Consider the following 16,382-nt stretch of genomic DNA (forward strand, 5'->3'; position numbering starts at 1 on the left):
GTGCAGTTTTGGTCGCCATATTATAGGAAGGATGTGGAGGCACTGGAACGTGTGCAGAGGAGGTTTACCAGGATGTTGCCTGGTATGGTAGGAAGATCGTATGAGGAAAGGCTGAGGCACTTGGGGTTGTTTTCACTGGAGAAAAGAAGGCTTAGGGGTGACTTGATAGAGGTGTACAAGATGATTAGGGGTTTAGATAGGGTTGACAGTAAGAATCTTTTTCCACATATGGAGTCAGCTATTACAAGGGGGCATAGCTTTAAATTAAGGGGGTAGGTATAGGAAAGATGTTAGGGGTAGGTTCTTTACTCAGCGAGTCGTGAGTTCATGGAATGCCCTGCCAGTAGCAGTGGTGGACTCTCCCTCATTATGGGCATTTAAGCGGGCATTGGATAGGCATATAAGACCATAAGACCATAAGACATAGGAGTGGAAGTAAGGCCATCCGGCCCATCGATCTATGTTCTATGTTCTATGTTCTACTCCCTATGCATTACCTTTCTCATTGTAATTCCAATATTAGATTCAAATTCAAGAGACCCAGACTAATACTCTGAAAACATGATTTCAAATCCCAATGAGATAGCTGTAGAAATTTAAATTCAGTTATCTAATCTGGAATAAAATGTTAGTCTTATTAATAATGACCAAGAAACCTGAAACTTGCAGGAAAGCCCAACTAAATCACTAATCTGCCATCTTTACTTGGATTGGCCTACATGCAACTACAGACCCACAACAATGAGAGTGAGTCTTAATGGCCCTCTGAAATGGCTTAGCAAGCCAGTAAGTTCCTTTAAATTGGCTCAAGAATCTGAAGCTCATCACCACTTCCCAGGGGGCAATTAAGTAAGGGCAATAAGCATAGATTAAAAAAAATTGTTGGTTTCCTCTCTGGTGTTGCTTTGTCTCAGATGTGAAGATGACTATAATGGCATGAGCTATAGCTTGCCTTATTTGAGTCATATAGAATCATAGAGTTTCACAGCATGGAGAAGACCCTTCGGCCCAAATTGGTCCATGCCGACCAAAGTTTCCATCCATTCTAACCCCATTTCCCTGCATTTGGCCCATATCCTTCTAATCTTTCCTATCCATGTATTTGTCCAAATGTCTTTTAAATGTTGTTAATGTATCAGCCTCAACCACCTCCGCTGGCACCTCATTCCATATGCTGACCACCCTGTTGTGTAAAACGTTTGCCCCTCAGGTTTCCTTTTATTCTTTCTCCTTTAACTTTAAACTGATGCTCTCTATAACTCGATTCTCCAATCCTGGGAAAAAGACTGAATGCATTCACCCTATTCATTCATATCTTATACACGCCTTTAAGAAATCCCCTCAGTCTCCCATGCTCTGAAGAGAAAACTCCTAGCTTGCCCAACCTCTCCCTATAACCCAGACCCTTGAGTCCTGGCAACATTCTTGTAAATTTCTCCTGCACTCTTTCCAGTTTAGTAACATCCTTCCTATACCAAGGTGACCAAAACAGAGCACAATACTCCAAATGCGGCCTCGCCAACAGCCTCAATAACAGCAATAAACTTCCCAACTTCTAAACTCAATGACCTGGCCAATGTGCCAAAAGCCTTCTTTACTGCCCTTAACTGCATTAGAAGAGCCAATGTCAAAATGTCCCTCATTTCAGCTTTGCTTCCATTATAAGTATGCCTTGAGTATGAATCTGAGTCAGCCTTCTGAAACAACTGTATAGCCAATTCAAGAACAAGATAGCAGCTATCTTGATATACAAGCTGAAGCTGTTCTCTAACAGTCTTCCTTTAGTTAGCCCATCAGATTTTTAGACAATGTGGAATGAAGACACTTTTCACAAATCTCTTCTCTTTTAGGGTGATACTGGATTGCCAGGACCTCCAGGCCCATCAGGACTGGTGAGTTACCTTTTCCAACTGTATATATTGTAAATGAAAAGAATTCTTTAATAAAACTCCATTGGAAGCATTGTCACTTACCATGTTAGACTAACTTTGCACTGCTAGAAACCACAGCCCATAGGACAAATCCTCATGGCTAACTTATATTCCAGTAAAAGGATGGTGTGATTCCTACCAAAAATGCAGCATGGTAAACACCTTGCATGCAACACTGAAATTGTGGGAGTTTTACAAGGCCTTACTTGATCCTTCTTTATCCTGGAGAAGACAGAGTAAAGAAAGAGGACCCTTCTCAAACCAGAAAGTGCCAGTCTCTCTGTTGGTCTGGCTGCTAAATGCACTGCATGTTTGCAAATGAACTTTACAGAACAGCAAGTTGCAATGTACAAGGCTTAGTTTGTGTTCACTTGGCACCATGCTCAAGTAAGGTGCTGCAGTTGGCCTCTGAACCTCTAGGCCAAAAAGGAGAAGAAAATCAGTGCTAACCTTCACTCCTGATCACTGCCTAATGCTCATGGGTGGGGTATTTACTTGGGAACAGAGTCAATCTCAATTACCAAGCCTGGTATAAATAGAATAGAATAGTTCTTATTGTCACATACGTTCAATGAATATAGTGAAAGATTTATACATCGCCAATTAAAGTATTGACTTAGATACAAAGGTACCTAGGCACAGCTTCTTTAGTTACAAGATTTTACACAATACAGAATTAAAATGTCCAGCTTTACAGAAATAAAATTCAGTACAACAGACCATGCTGGCACCTAACTTCAATCGGCATCAGGCCTTGACTCCACACTATGCCGGCGACACACCAGACCTGAAGGCCGCTTCAGGAGGCTGAAAAGTCACCATGCCATGCTAGTGGCTGCTGCGCTAGTTCAGGAAGTTGCCATGCCAATGCCAGTAGAGAGAGAGAGTGTGTGTGTGTTTGTGCGTGCGTGTATACACATGTGTGTGTTAAATATCCAACCAGCTCTAAAATATCATTCACAGATAGGATTCACTCATTTCATGAAATCTAAACTCCCTAAGCATATAGACTACTGTGGCCTTGGGGTAATAAGGAATGGGCAATAAATACTGCTTCACACATAATCACCTATTTAATGTTAGTTTCAGTGAAGCAGTTTGCAATTGGAGATTTAATTGAATTTCAAATGAATTTATTTCCATTGATGAACTTTTTCAATGAATCATCAAGTGATAAAGAGCTAAATCATCTTACTTCATGATATAAATGTTTCATGGTTTTTTATTATATTGATCGTCTCTCATAGCCAATACTGTTACCTTTGCAAAACATTCAAAGAACAAATTAAATCACCCTGAATTCAAACCACAGAATTCCACGACAAGTCTTTGTTTCAAATCCTGTTCTTTGAAAGAGTGATCATGAGTCAGCATGGATTTAATAAAGTTAAAAATCACACAACACCAGGTTATAGTCCAACAGGTTTAATTGGAAGCACACTAGCTTTCGGAGCGACGCTCCTTCATCAGGTGATTGTGGAGGGCTTGATCGTAACACAGAACTTATAGCAAAAATTTGCAGTGTGATGTAACTGAAATTATACATTGAAAAATTGATTGTCTGTTAAGCCTTTCATCTGTTAGAATACAGTGATAGTTTCCGAAAGCTAGTGTGCTTCCAATTAAACCTGTTGGGCTATAACCTGGTGCTGTGTGATTTTTAACTTTGTACACCCCAGTCCAACACTGGCATCTCCAAATCATGGATTTAATAAGGGGAGGTCATGCCTGAAGATGCCACAAGCAGGTTAGACCAGGGAAACCCAGTAGATGTTATCTACCTAGACTTCCAAAAGGTGCCTCACGGGAGGCTGCTGTGTAAGGTAAGGGCCCATCATGTTTGAGGTGAGCTACTGGCATGGACTGAGGATTGGCTGTCTGACAGAAGGCAGAGAGTTGGGAAAAAGGTTCTGAAAAAGGTTCTTTTTCAGAATGGCAGCTGGTGACAAATGGTGTCCCGCGGGGTTCAGTTTTGGGGCCCCAGCTGTTCACTTTATATATAAATGATCTGGATGAAGAGTCTAGGGGCATTCTGGAGAAGGTCGCTGATGATATCAAGTTAGGTGGACATGCAGGTAGTTCTGAGGAGGTGGGCAGAAAGATTTAGACAGTTTAGGAGAATGGTCCAATAAATGGCTGATGAAATTCAACATGAGCAAATGCAAGGTCTTGCACTTTGGTAAAAAGAACACAGGCAAGGACTATTTTATAAACAGCGAGACAATTCATAAAGCCAAAGTACAAAGGGATCTGGGAGTGCTAGTACAGGATTCTCTATAGGTTGACTTACAGGTTGAGTCCATGGTTAAGAAAGCAAATGTAATGTTGTCATTTATTTCAAGAATGTAAAAGCAGTGAGATGCTACTAAGACTTTATAAAGCTCTGCTCAGGCCCCATTTAGAATACTCTGTCCAGTTTTGGGCCTCACACCTCTGGAAAGAAATACTGGCACTGGAGCATGTCAAGTGGCGATTCACATGGATGATCACTGGAATAGTAGGCCTAACATAGAACGGCTAAGGATCCTCGGATTGTATTCATTAGCGTTCAGAAGGTTGAGGGGAGATCGAAGAGAACTTACAAGATAATGCATGGCTTAGAAAGAGTGGAGCTGAAAATGTGTTGCTGGAGAAGCACAGCAGGTCAGGCAGCATCCAGGGAACAGGAGAATCGACGTTTCGGGCATAAGCCCTTCTTCAGGAATGATTCCTGAAGAAGGGCTTATGCCCGAAACGTCGATTCTCCTGTTCCCTGGATGCTGCCTGACCTGCTGCGCTTCTCCAGCAACACATTTTCAGCTCTGATCTCCAGCATCTGCAGACCTCACTTTCTCCTTAGAAAGAGTGGACTCTGGGAAACTGTTTTTGTCAGGCGGGGATACTAGGACTCATGAGCACAGCCTTAGAAATAGAGCGGGTCAATTTAGAACGGAAATGAAGAGACATTTCTTCAGCCAGAGAGTGGCGGACCTGTGGAATTCACTGCCACGGAGCACAGTGGAGGTCAGGACGTTAAATGTCTTCAAGTAGAGATTGATAAATTCTTAATCTCACAAGGAATTAAGGGACACAGGGAGAGTGTGGGTAAGTGGCATTGAAATGCCCATCAGCCATGATTGAATGGCAGAATGGCCTTACTTCTACTCTTATTTCTTATGATCTTATGGCCTTATGAATTTTGGAATTGCTTGTAATTAACATATTTCAGACTGTGAATAAAAATGAAGATATGCAAAACCTGTTGTTTTGTGTCTCATAGTCAGTCTGTCAGTCATGCTCATGATTTCAACACTGTAGCATGTACTCTTATGGTATAAAAGTCTTAGTCACCATCTTATTTGAAACATGAAATGTAGATGGAAGCATGCTCGTTACTTGAAACTAAACAGCTTAATACTAGCCCGGGCATATAGATGTGCCTGTGCCTGTGACTGTAATATTTATGTATTTGAACGAGCTGTAATAAATGTTTTGGGTCTTCCAATTCCATGCCTAATTTCTTATGTTACAAGTGATGGTATAAGCATTGGTGTCAGTGCTGCGGGGTTACAGCATCTTGTTGGTCACCTGTGCTATGTTCTGAGCTCTGGTTTGGGCTTTGGTACTAAATTTCCTGCAGATGGGTGCCTTCTGTGGCAAGGAGTTCCACAGATTCACCACTTTCTGACTGAAGAAGTTCCTCCTTATCTTCTTTCTAAAGAGTCTTCCCTTTACTCCATGGCTGTGCCTTCAGGTCCTCGTCTCTCCTACCAATGGAAGCATCTTCCTAACATTCACTCTGTCCATGCTGTTCAGTATTCTATAAGTTTCAATCAGATCCCTCCTCATCCTTCTAAACTCTGGGTATAGTCCCAGAGTCCTCAAACGTTCCTCATATGTTAAGTCTTTCATTCCTGGAATCATTGAGGAGAAAGTGAGGACTGCAGATGCTGGAGATCAGAGTTGAAAATGTGTTGCTGGAAAAGCACAGCAGGTCAGGCAGCATCCAGGGAACAGGAGAATCGACGTTTCGGGCATAAGCCCTTCTTCAGGGCATAAGCCCTCCTGAAGAAGTGCTTATGCCCGAAACGCCGATTCTCCTGTTCCCTGGATGCTGCCTGACCTGCTGCGCTTTTCCAGCAACACATTTTCATTCCTGGAATCATTCCTGTGAACCTCCTCTGACCCACTCTAGAGCCAATACATCCTTCCTGAGGCATGGGACCCAAAATTGATCACAATACTCTAAATGTGGCCTGACCAGAGCTCTACAAAGTCTCTGAAGTACGCACCTGCCTTTATATTCTAGTTCTCTCGAGCTGAGTGACAATATTGTATTTGTCTTCCTAACTACCAACTCAATCTGCAAGTTTACATTAAGAGAAACCTGGACTAGGACTCCCAAGTCTCTTTGCACTTCAGATTTCTGAATTTTTTCCCCATTTAGAAAATACTCCATGCCTCTGTTCTTCCTACCAAAGTGCATGATGTCACACTTTCCCACATTGGCACAGTGGCTCAGTGGTTAGCACTGCTGCCTCACAGCACCAGGGTCCCAGGTTTGATTCCAGCCTTGGGCAACTGTCTGTGTGGAGTTTGCACATTCTCCCTGTGTCTGTGTGGGGTTCCTCCCACAGTCCAAAGATGTGCAGGTCACGTGAATTGGCCATGTTAAATTGCCCATAGTGTTAGGTGCATTAGTCAGAGGGAAGTGGGTCTGGTTGGGTTACTCTGCGGAGGGTCGGTGTGGACTGGTTGGGCCGAAGGGCCTGTTTCCACACTGTAGGGAATCTAATTATTGTATTTCATCTGCCACTTTTTTGCCAACTCTCCTAACCTGTCTAAATCTTTCCGCAGCCTCCCTGTTTCCTCCATACTACCTGCCCCTCCATCTATCTCTGTATAATCTGCAAATCTAGCCAGAATACCCTTAGTTCCTTCATCCAGATCATTAATGTAGGAAGTGAAAAGTTGTGGTCCCAACACAGATCCTTGTGGAACATCACTAATCACCAGCTTCCATCCTGAGAAGAATCTTTTTATCCCCACCCTCTTTCTTCTGCCAGATGGCCAAGCTTCTATCCATGCTAGTACCTTGCTTTTAACACCATGGGCCCTTATCTTACTCAGCAGCCTGTGGCACCTTATCAAAGAGGTTCTGGAAGTCCAGATAGATAATATCCATTGGTTCTCCTTGGTCTAACCTGCTTAATACCTCCTCAAAGATTCCTAACAGATTTGTCAGGCATGACAATTTCAAGAGATCAAACCATTCTGACTTTGCCCTATTTTACCATGCTGTTCCAAGTATTCTGAAAATTCATCCTTCACAATGGTCTCCAAAATCTTACCAATGACTGAGGTCAGGCTAATCGGCCTATAATTCCCCATTGTTTGCCGTATTCCCTTCTTAACGGGGGTGGGTGGTTGTTTACACTGGTAATTTTCTAGTCCTCTGGGATCCTCTCTAACTCCAGTGATTCCTGAAAGATCACTACTGAAGTCTCCACTATCTCTTCAGCAGTCTCCTTTAGGACTCTGGGGTGTAGCCCATCTGGTTCAGGTGATTTATCCACTTTCAGACCTTTCAGTTTTTCTAGCACCTTCTCATTGGTGATGTTCACCATACTCATCTCTGCGCCCCCCCCCCCCCCCCCCCCACTCCCACCCCACCACACCCCAACTATCTTGAATTTTTGGGATATTACTCTTGTCTTCCACCGTGAAGACTGATGCAAAATACTTATTCGGCTCCTGAGCCATTTCTTTGTTCCTCATTATTACTCTTCCAGCATTATTTTCTAGTGGCCCAATGTCTACTTTTGCCTCTCTTTTGCCTTTTATATATCTAAAGAAAATCTTGCAATCTTTTCGAATATTACTGACTTAACCTCATCTTTAGTCTTCTCCCTCCTTATTTCTTTCTTCTTTTCTTCTGTTGGCCTTTGTAGGTTTCCCAATGCTCTGGCTTCCCATTGCCCTTCACCACATGATTTGCTTTCTCTTTTGCTTTTATGCTGTCCCTGACCTCCCTGGTCAGCCATGGTTGCCTCATCCCCACTTAGTATACTTTTTTTTTCCCACAGGATGAATTTTTGCTGTGTCTCCCAATTGCTTCCAGGAGCACTTACTATTCCAATTAGCTATTCCATTGTCTTTCCTGCTAGGTTCCTCTTCCAGTCAATTCTAGTCAGCTCCACCCTCATGCCTCTGTAGTTACCTTTATTCAACAGTAATACTGTTACATCTGATTCCACCTTCTCCCTCTCAAATTGCAGAGTAAATTCTATCATATTATTGTCACTGCCTTAAGTTCCCTTATCAAGTCTGCCTCATTGCACAACATTAAATCCAGAATTCCCTCTTCCTTAATGGGCTCCACCACAAACTGCTCCAAAAAGCTATTTCGCAGACATTCCAGAAATTCCTTTCCTTGCAATTCACTACCAACCTGATTTTCCCAGTCCACCTGTATATTGAAATCCCCCATGATGACTGTAACCTTGTCATTCTTACAAGCCTTTTCTATCTCTTGGTGTATCTTATGCCCCAAATTCTAATGGCTGTTTGGAGGCGCGTACATAACTCCCATTGTGATTTTTTTCACCTTTGAGGTTCCTCAATTTTACCCATGCAGATTCTACATCATCTGACAGTATTTAGTTTATTGCTATTAACTTAGTTTCATTTCTTACTAACGAGGCAACCCTAATCCCTCTTCTCACCTGCCTGTCTTTTTGGCAGAATGTACATCCTTGGATATTTAGCTCCCAGTCCTAATTCCCTTGCAGCCACATCTCCGTGATGCCCACTACATCATACCTGCTCATTTCAATCTGCACCACAAGCTCATTTGCCTTATTTTGTATACTGTGTGCATTCAGATACAACACCTTCAGTCCTGTATTGACCATATCTCTTCTCATTGTTATTCATTTATCCAGTGTGTTTGAAGTTTGACTCCTAACCCTTTCTAAACATTCTGTCCTATTTTGTGTGCAGGAGACTTTAATAGCCTAGTCTGAGTTCTGCTTGCTTTTCATTTTTTAAATTCTTTTTCCATGCAGTTGAATCCACCCCACATATTTTAACTTGCAGCTTTGCTTCACATTGGCCATTGTACTTGTTGGAGTTTTACTCGCCCTTTCCTCCCCACTTCCTAGTTTAAAGTCCAATTGATGACCCTATGTACCCTTTTTGTGAGAGCACTGGTCTCAGCTCAGTTCAGGTGGAGTCAGTCCCAACTGGACAGATCCCTCCTGTTCCAATACTGATGCCAGTACCCCATGAAAAGGAAATCATCTGCTACAGATAGCATTGCTGATCACAACATAATTATCAGCTGAACTGAATTGTTGTTGGTCTGTCATTGTGGCTTCACAACTGCATCCATCCTAAAGTAAGGCATGAATGGTATGACTGTTCTTCTTACCCTAAAGATCATTTGTAAAAGTTTTAATTAGTTTACTGGCAATGAATATCGCTAATACAAAAGCAAAATATCATGGTGCTGGAGATTTGAAATAAAAGCAGAAAGAGCTGTGAAACTCAGCACATCTGGCAATATCTGTGGAGATTCATCTGTGAACAGAAGCTGTACCCAATTGAATACACAATCCATGTATATGCACACAATTGTGACACAATTAGATACATACCATAGAACAGTCTTCTAGTGTGTAGATATCAGACTGTCCTCAAATGCAGTATAATGACAGTGAGTTACGAACTGCCAATAGTACAATTATATGAAGGGGAAGAATACTGGAATCAGAGTGGGGGTATAAAGTTATTCAGGGGAATTTCATCTCCTTCATGAGCTGCCAATGGACATCAAAATAAGATAGAAAATAGTAATATCCTTGCATCTTATTTTCTTGCAGGGGATGTCTTCAGAGTACTCTATGCAGCAATATGGAATGCCTGTAAGTTATCCTAACCCTTAAGGCTCAGAAAATTTTCTTGTTTTGTTGAGAGACTTCTGTGATGGGGCTATGGTTTGGATGACCAAGTTGAGGAGGATGGGAAAGATTGTGAATCAGTGGAATACGGGAGTGGCAGAGGGAAGTGATGACTTCCACAGCTCTGAAGAATAAATGATAGCAGTAGTTGGTGTAGTCATTGGTATTGTTTTTAGAGAACAGAACGTTACACAGAAAGTGATCTCTTCAATTAATCGCTTAGATTTGCAATCAACTTATTTTCCCACTCTATAATATTACCAGCAAGTTATAGTTTGCTAGCCAAAAATCCACTTTAACACCTTTGGAGACCACTGGGGCAAGTTTTGAGAACTTCTTATCTCAACATTATGAGGTGCAGCCTGACATGTAGCATGACAACATGGCATGAATTGCAGCTGAACCTGCTCACCCTGGGGGTCAGATCCCTGGAGGGAAGTATGCTAGGCAGCAACATCTGAAACCACAGCAAGGTCCCAAAAATAGTGTGAGTGTATTTGGGGTTAGTAAAGGCTAGGTGATCATGGAAGGAGAGAAAAGAAACCCCAATGTGCTAGGATCACTTCTAAGACTTATGAGAAGTAATTCTGCCTTTGTGTGGCTACTGAATATTAAGTTGTTGTCTGAACTGAGCCATCAGACCCCAGATTTAGTATTTCTGCCATGCCCTCCTCTGCCTGGGATATGGCTCCCCTTCACTGAACAAACCAGTTCTATTAGAACATGCTCAGGTCCAATGAAAAAATACATACAAGTAGACAATTCTTTATCTGAAATTCCAAAATCCAAAACACTCCAAAGTCAAAAGGGTTTTTTTGGTGAAGTTTATTTCTCATTAACAAGATTATTTGGCGTGCAAACAGTTAACCCAAGTTGACACCCACTTGATGCGTGTCACTCAGGTGCAACACAAGGGGACATGGCCCAGCACCAGCAGCCTCGATTTTCTGTCAAGGCCTATTTTATTGAGTGAGTCATGCTCTTCCGGTAAGATTTTAAAAAATTTCACCATCAAACTGTCACTTATTCTGAAATTCAAAAAATTCTGAATTCTGAAAACCAGCTGGTCCCGAGCATTTCGGATAAAGGATTGTGCATCTTTACCAAAAACCTACTCACTGATGGTCATTTTAGTTTCTTCTGGACGATTCCAAACCTGACTTCATTAAAGCTTTGATTCAAACATGGACAAAAGAGCTGAACACCAGAAGTGAGGTGAGAGTAACTGCACTTGACATCAAAGCTGCATTTGCCTGTGTATGACACCAAGGAGCCTGAGCAAAACTGGTGTCAATGGAGGCAGTTTGGAGTCATTCCTGTGACATAGGAAGATGGTTGGAAGATGATCATCTCATTCCCAGAACATCTCTGCAGAAATTCCCCAGGGGAACCATTAACCATCTTCAGCTACTTCGCCAATGACCTTCCCTCCATAAGATCAGGAGTGAGGATGTTTACCAATGACTTCACAATGTTCAGCAATATTCACAACAAATCTGGCCCAGTCAATGACATCCATGTCCATGAGTAAATAAAACAAAATGATATTTGTGTGATTAAAGTGTCCCAATGCTATCACTCTATTGTTATAATGTGTCTCTATGGTTCCCAAATAGATTTGGACCTGTTCTTAACTCTCACTATTTGGAATCCTTTAGAATGCCTTTGGTCAAATAATCATCCACTTTTTTTCTTCTCAATTGTAAGCAATTCTGTCGTTCCCTGAATGACATCTACCTTTTGGAAAAGAGAAATCTTTTCTCCAATCATTAAAACCAGTGAATCGCATTCTTCTCCTTCCCTGTTTTATTCTAAAGATCGGTGAATATTAAGTGTCTAGTCCTCACCATTGTAATCCATGACTTGGCGCTAACAGTACATCATATTCCTTGAGATTCAACAGCACTGCCAAAGTGATTTCCCCCACTATCAACATCCCAACCAGACACTGAACTGGACTTGTCATATACATATCATGGCCACAAGAGCAGGTTCGAGGTTTCCTGCAGTGAGTAACTGACCTCCTGACTCCCCAAAGCCTATCTATTATCTACAAAGCACAAGTCAGGTGAGTAATGGAATACCCCCCGACTTGCCTGGATGAGTGTAACTTCAACAACACTCAAGAAGCTTGAAACCATCTGGGACAAAGCAGTAGAATTGCATCCTCAAACATTCTGTCACTCCACGACTGACACTCAGTCGCAACAGTGTATACCATCTACAAGATGCATTGCAAAAATTCACCAATGTTCCTTCAAGAACACTTTCCAAACCAGTGACAAACATTTCTTCTGAAGATTTTAACCTCAGTGACTACTTCTGTCTACAAGGGCATATACATGGGAACACCACCACTTGCAAGTAGTCCCAAGTCACTCACCATCCTGATTTAGAAATATATTGCATTGATTCAGTGTCAAAATCCTGAAACTCTTTCCTTAACAGAATTCCACATCACATAGCTAGGAAATACCCACACCAAAAATTGATTTAAAAACAACGGAGGCAAAGACAGAGGAGGCAAATTTGGAACTACTCAGGGTCACAGCACAGAATTATGGACATTTTTCAGTTTTTTTAATGATAATCTTCATGGTAAGACGACAAATATCAGTTAATTAACTTATTATTGTCATAGCTTTAGTTTCTTCTACCTCTGGACTTTGGCCCAGAGGTCAGACAGTGACCTTGGAGAACTGGGGCAGTGACGTAGGGAATTTAAAAATCAAGAATTCTGTTTCTCTGATTAGCCTGTTGAAAAACTGGATTTCCTGCATGCAGGGTAGCATCTGTGAATTGTGCATGCAAAGCACTGCATTTAAATTACATTGAGAGCTCTGCCTTGCTCTGCAGTATGTTGCCTATTTGGAAAGAGTGTAAGTGTATGCTCGTGTGCTAGGAGTTAAAATAATTTTTCTTGAAATTTTCTCAGGGGCTGCTCATTAATTTTAACAAGTGGCTTATATTATAGTTTTCAAGGGACCTTTTTCATTCTCACTAACTCCATTGCAAGATGATGTAGTCACATAGTAACATGTCCTTCTTTTTTGAGTTTACTAGTAGTTTATTTACACTGATATAGAAAAAGAATTAGAAGGAATCATCAAAATTCTCAATTAACATCTTTCCATTGAACATAAAGTCACACCACCAAAGGAAAACATTTGTTTCCTGGAAACCACACAATTTAAATTGACACAAAACAACAGCTCCCTTTTTTAGCATAGTTAAAGCATATTTCTCTAAAAACAAAGGAGACCATCACCCTGAATACCTTCAGCAGACTGGAGAGGTTGTATCTGCACAAAGCTGGAACATTTTAACCAAATAGTTACTGCGCACTTTACTGCATCTCTGATCTTAATCCAACCTAAACAATGATTATTATGAGACTATCCATCATATGTTTCCCATATATAGCTACTCCTAAACATATTCAGCCTCAAGCTAGAGATTCCACATTAACTTTCAATGAACTCATTACCGTTCTGATTTAAAATTTCCTCCTTTGGAATAAGCTAAGTATTCTTTTGTTGACAGGTTTAAAACAGTTCCTTTTCCTTTTCAGCCTCCTTCACCGTTCCACTTTACTTTTGAAGCCTCCTCACTCTTCCATTACCCAGTACCTCTTCTCCCACCACTACCATCACTACCACCTTTCATCAACACCTTACTATAACTATTTCACTTCTTGTTGCTTTTCCAATCATAGGCTAGTTCGCTCCTGTATTTGCTGCAAATAGGTTTGCTAGTGAGAGAGCAGGAGAGAAACAGCCTACAATTAGAGGAACAGTTTCTCACAGATCTTGTCTAAGCAACCTATGGGATGACTTTTCTCATATTCGTCATCCCATGATCAAATTTTCCCAGGCATTTTGATGGTTTTTAGATGGAATTTTCCATCCACCCCCTCCTTCCATTTTTTTGCGCACATAGAAACAAAGAAAATACAATCAGGAGTAAGCCATTGAGCCTTCCATTCGATATGGTCATGGGTAATCATCCAATTCTGTATCTTGCTCCTGCTTTCTCCCAATACCATCTGATCCCTTTAGTCCTAAGAACTAAAGGGGTGGCTCAGTGGTTAGCACTGCTGCCTCATAGCACCAGGGTTCCCAGGTTCAATTCCAGCCTTGGGTGACTGTCTGTGTGGAGTTTGCATATTCTCTCTGTGTCTGCGTGGGTTTCTTCCAGGTGCTCTGGTGAATTAGCCATGCTAAATTGTCCCGTATTAGTCAGAGGAAAATGGGTCTGGGTGGGTTACTCTTCAGAGGGTCAGTGTGGACTTGTTGGGCCAAAGGGCCTGTTTCCACACTGTAGGTAATCTAATCAACTATACCTAACTCTTTTTTGAAAGCATTCTATGTTTTCCCTCAACTGTATTCTGTGGCAGAGAATTCCACAGACTCAGCATTCCCTAGGTAAAGAAATTTCTCCACATCTCAATCCTAAATGGCGAACCCTGTATCCTTTGACTGTGACCCCTGGTTCTGGACTCCGCAGTGATCAGGATCATTCTTTCTGTATTTAGCCTATCTGGTCTTCTTAGAGTTTTATAGGTTTCTATGAAATCCTCCTTTAGTCTTCTAAGTTTCAGTGTATCTCATCCTACTTGATCCAGTCTCTCTCTATACATCAGTGCATCAGTTCTGCTATCCCAAGAATCTAACAGCCCACATCTGCAGAATTCATTGAGCACGAGATGGCACAGTGGTTAACATGGTTACCTTAGAGCACCAGGGACCTGGGGGTTTGATTTCAGCTTTGTGCGACTGTCTGTGTGGAGTTTGCAAGTTCCCCGTGTCTATGTGTGTTTCCTCCAGGTGTTCCAATTTCCTCCCTCAAACCAGCCATGTGCAGGTTTTGTGGGTTGGCCATGCTAAAACATTGCCCCCTAGTGTCCAGAGATGTACAGGTTAAGTGGGTTAGCCATGGTAAAAACTCCATGCGGGTTATAGTGGTAGGGTGGGGAGTGGGGGGGGGGGCAGTCTGGATAGGATGCTCTTCAGTAGGTCAGTGACACTTGATGGGCAAAATGGGCTTTTTCTGTTCTATAGGGATTCTATGTTTGGTAAATAAGAATTGGTCTAAGTTAGGAGAAGTGTGACAGGATTTTGGATGAACCCCCTGAAAGGTAGGTGTAATCTACTGAAAGTTTCCTGAAAATACAAGATGGAAGGGAGGATTAGAATGTTTGAATGTAGAGGTAACAAATTGATGAAGGTTACAGATGGGCTGAGGGAAGAATGAAGCAGAAGAGATCATTTTTCTGACCTGTGAGTAAGTATTTTTGAACTTTGATCAGCATTTGCTTGTGGAGCCACACTGTTGAACTGCCCATTGATGCTGAAATCTGACCCTTCGTGGCAATGTTATATACTCTACAGTTTGCTTCCTGCTGCTTACATTCTTTAATAGTAACACAAGTACATGTCACCCAGGCATCATCACTTTTAAATGATTGATTCTGCCTCGTGCATTGAGCAGTTAGGAGATCCAGTGACTGCCATCAGTTAAGCTACATTTGCCAATATTCATTCTGAAATAATGAGGTGTTAAGCTGACCTTTATATGTCAACAATTAACAGCCTGGAAAATTTTTGTGCATGATGTTCCTATTTTTAAACCCTACAATTACAGGGGCTCTTATTTTACACTCAGTGTCAATTTACGCTGACGCGATTTAAATAACATGTTTAAGAGTAGACCTGTGATTGGAATAGGAACATTTAAAGTCAACAGATAGTAATAAAAGAGCTTTGGTTGTCGTATGATGATATTTATGTTTAACCGGTTTGTAAACAATAGGAGAACACCCCACCTCCCTGACCATAGGATAAATTGTCCTGCGTGCCATGTACACATGAAGTAAGTCCATTTTCATTTTTCTCTCTCAAAAGGGTAAATCTGGAGAAAAAGGAGACAAGGGAGAGCATGGAGATCCGGTGCGTAGTTTATATTGATACATGTAACATTAAACCTTCTCACAGTCAATGGAAATCATGTCAATAGTCATCAAATCTTACAGCCTCTCATTGTGCCAGTATCTGCCAGATCGTAACAATTGACGTCACTGCTTTGCAACTCAAGAGAAATATTTTTTATTGATTGATTAGGCATATACTGTGATCTGATTAGAGTGTCCATTTTGAATCCCTGTGACCTGAAGGCAACCTGCACTGAATCAGTCCTCATTCCTTAAGGAGACTGGGCGATACGTATTTAATTTCACCTTTGGGTTCAAATAAATCCTTGCTAAAAGTCTCCTTGTGCTGGTTGTGGATTCTGTGTGAAATAAATTGTGAAGCCTTTGTTGAGCTCCTCGTCCTAATTTGGTACTCAGGAAGGAAAGCCACAAGATGGCTGGTGTTCCAGTTCAAAACTATCTCTTGGAGACTGTGGAGATACTCTTCTGGAGCAAAGCTGGAGGGATGAGTAGAATTGTTGAAGCGTCTACATTGATTGTCAACAATTTCATCTTGAGGAGATGCCCTGAAATAGGGAGCTC

At 41.6% G+C, this 16,382-nt stretch overlaps 1 protein-coding gene across 2 annotated transcripts in view; it reads left to right on the forward strand.

Moving 5' to 3' along the window:
* LOC122543221 (collagen alpha-1(XIX) chain) overlaps nt 1-16,382 on the forward strand; it is a 412,403-nt gene that overhangs the window by 266,093 nt on the left and 129,928 nt on the right. For both annotated transcript variants that reach the window (XM_043681707.1, XM_043681699.1), the window contains exons 20-22: nt 1,851-1,892; nt 9,794-9,835; nt 15,775-15,819. In XM_043681707.1, the coding sequence (XP_043537642.1) occupies nt 1,851-1,892; nt 9,794-9,835; nt 15,775-15,819 (129 nt within the window). The remainder of the gene's footprint in view (nt 1-1,850; nt 1,893-9,793; nt 9,836-15,774; nt 15,820-16,382) is intronic.

This window comes from Chiloscyllium plagiosum, chromosome 3 (assembly GCF_004010195.1).
Source record: "Chiloscyllium plagiosum isolate BGI_BamShark_2017 chromosome 3, ASM401019v2, whole genome shotgun sequence".
Classification (NCBI taxonomy): Eukaryota; Metazoa; Chordata; class Chondrichthyes; order Orectolobiformes; family Hemiscylliidae; genus Chiloscyllium; species Chiloscyllium plagiosum.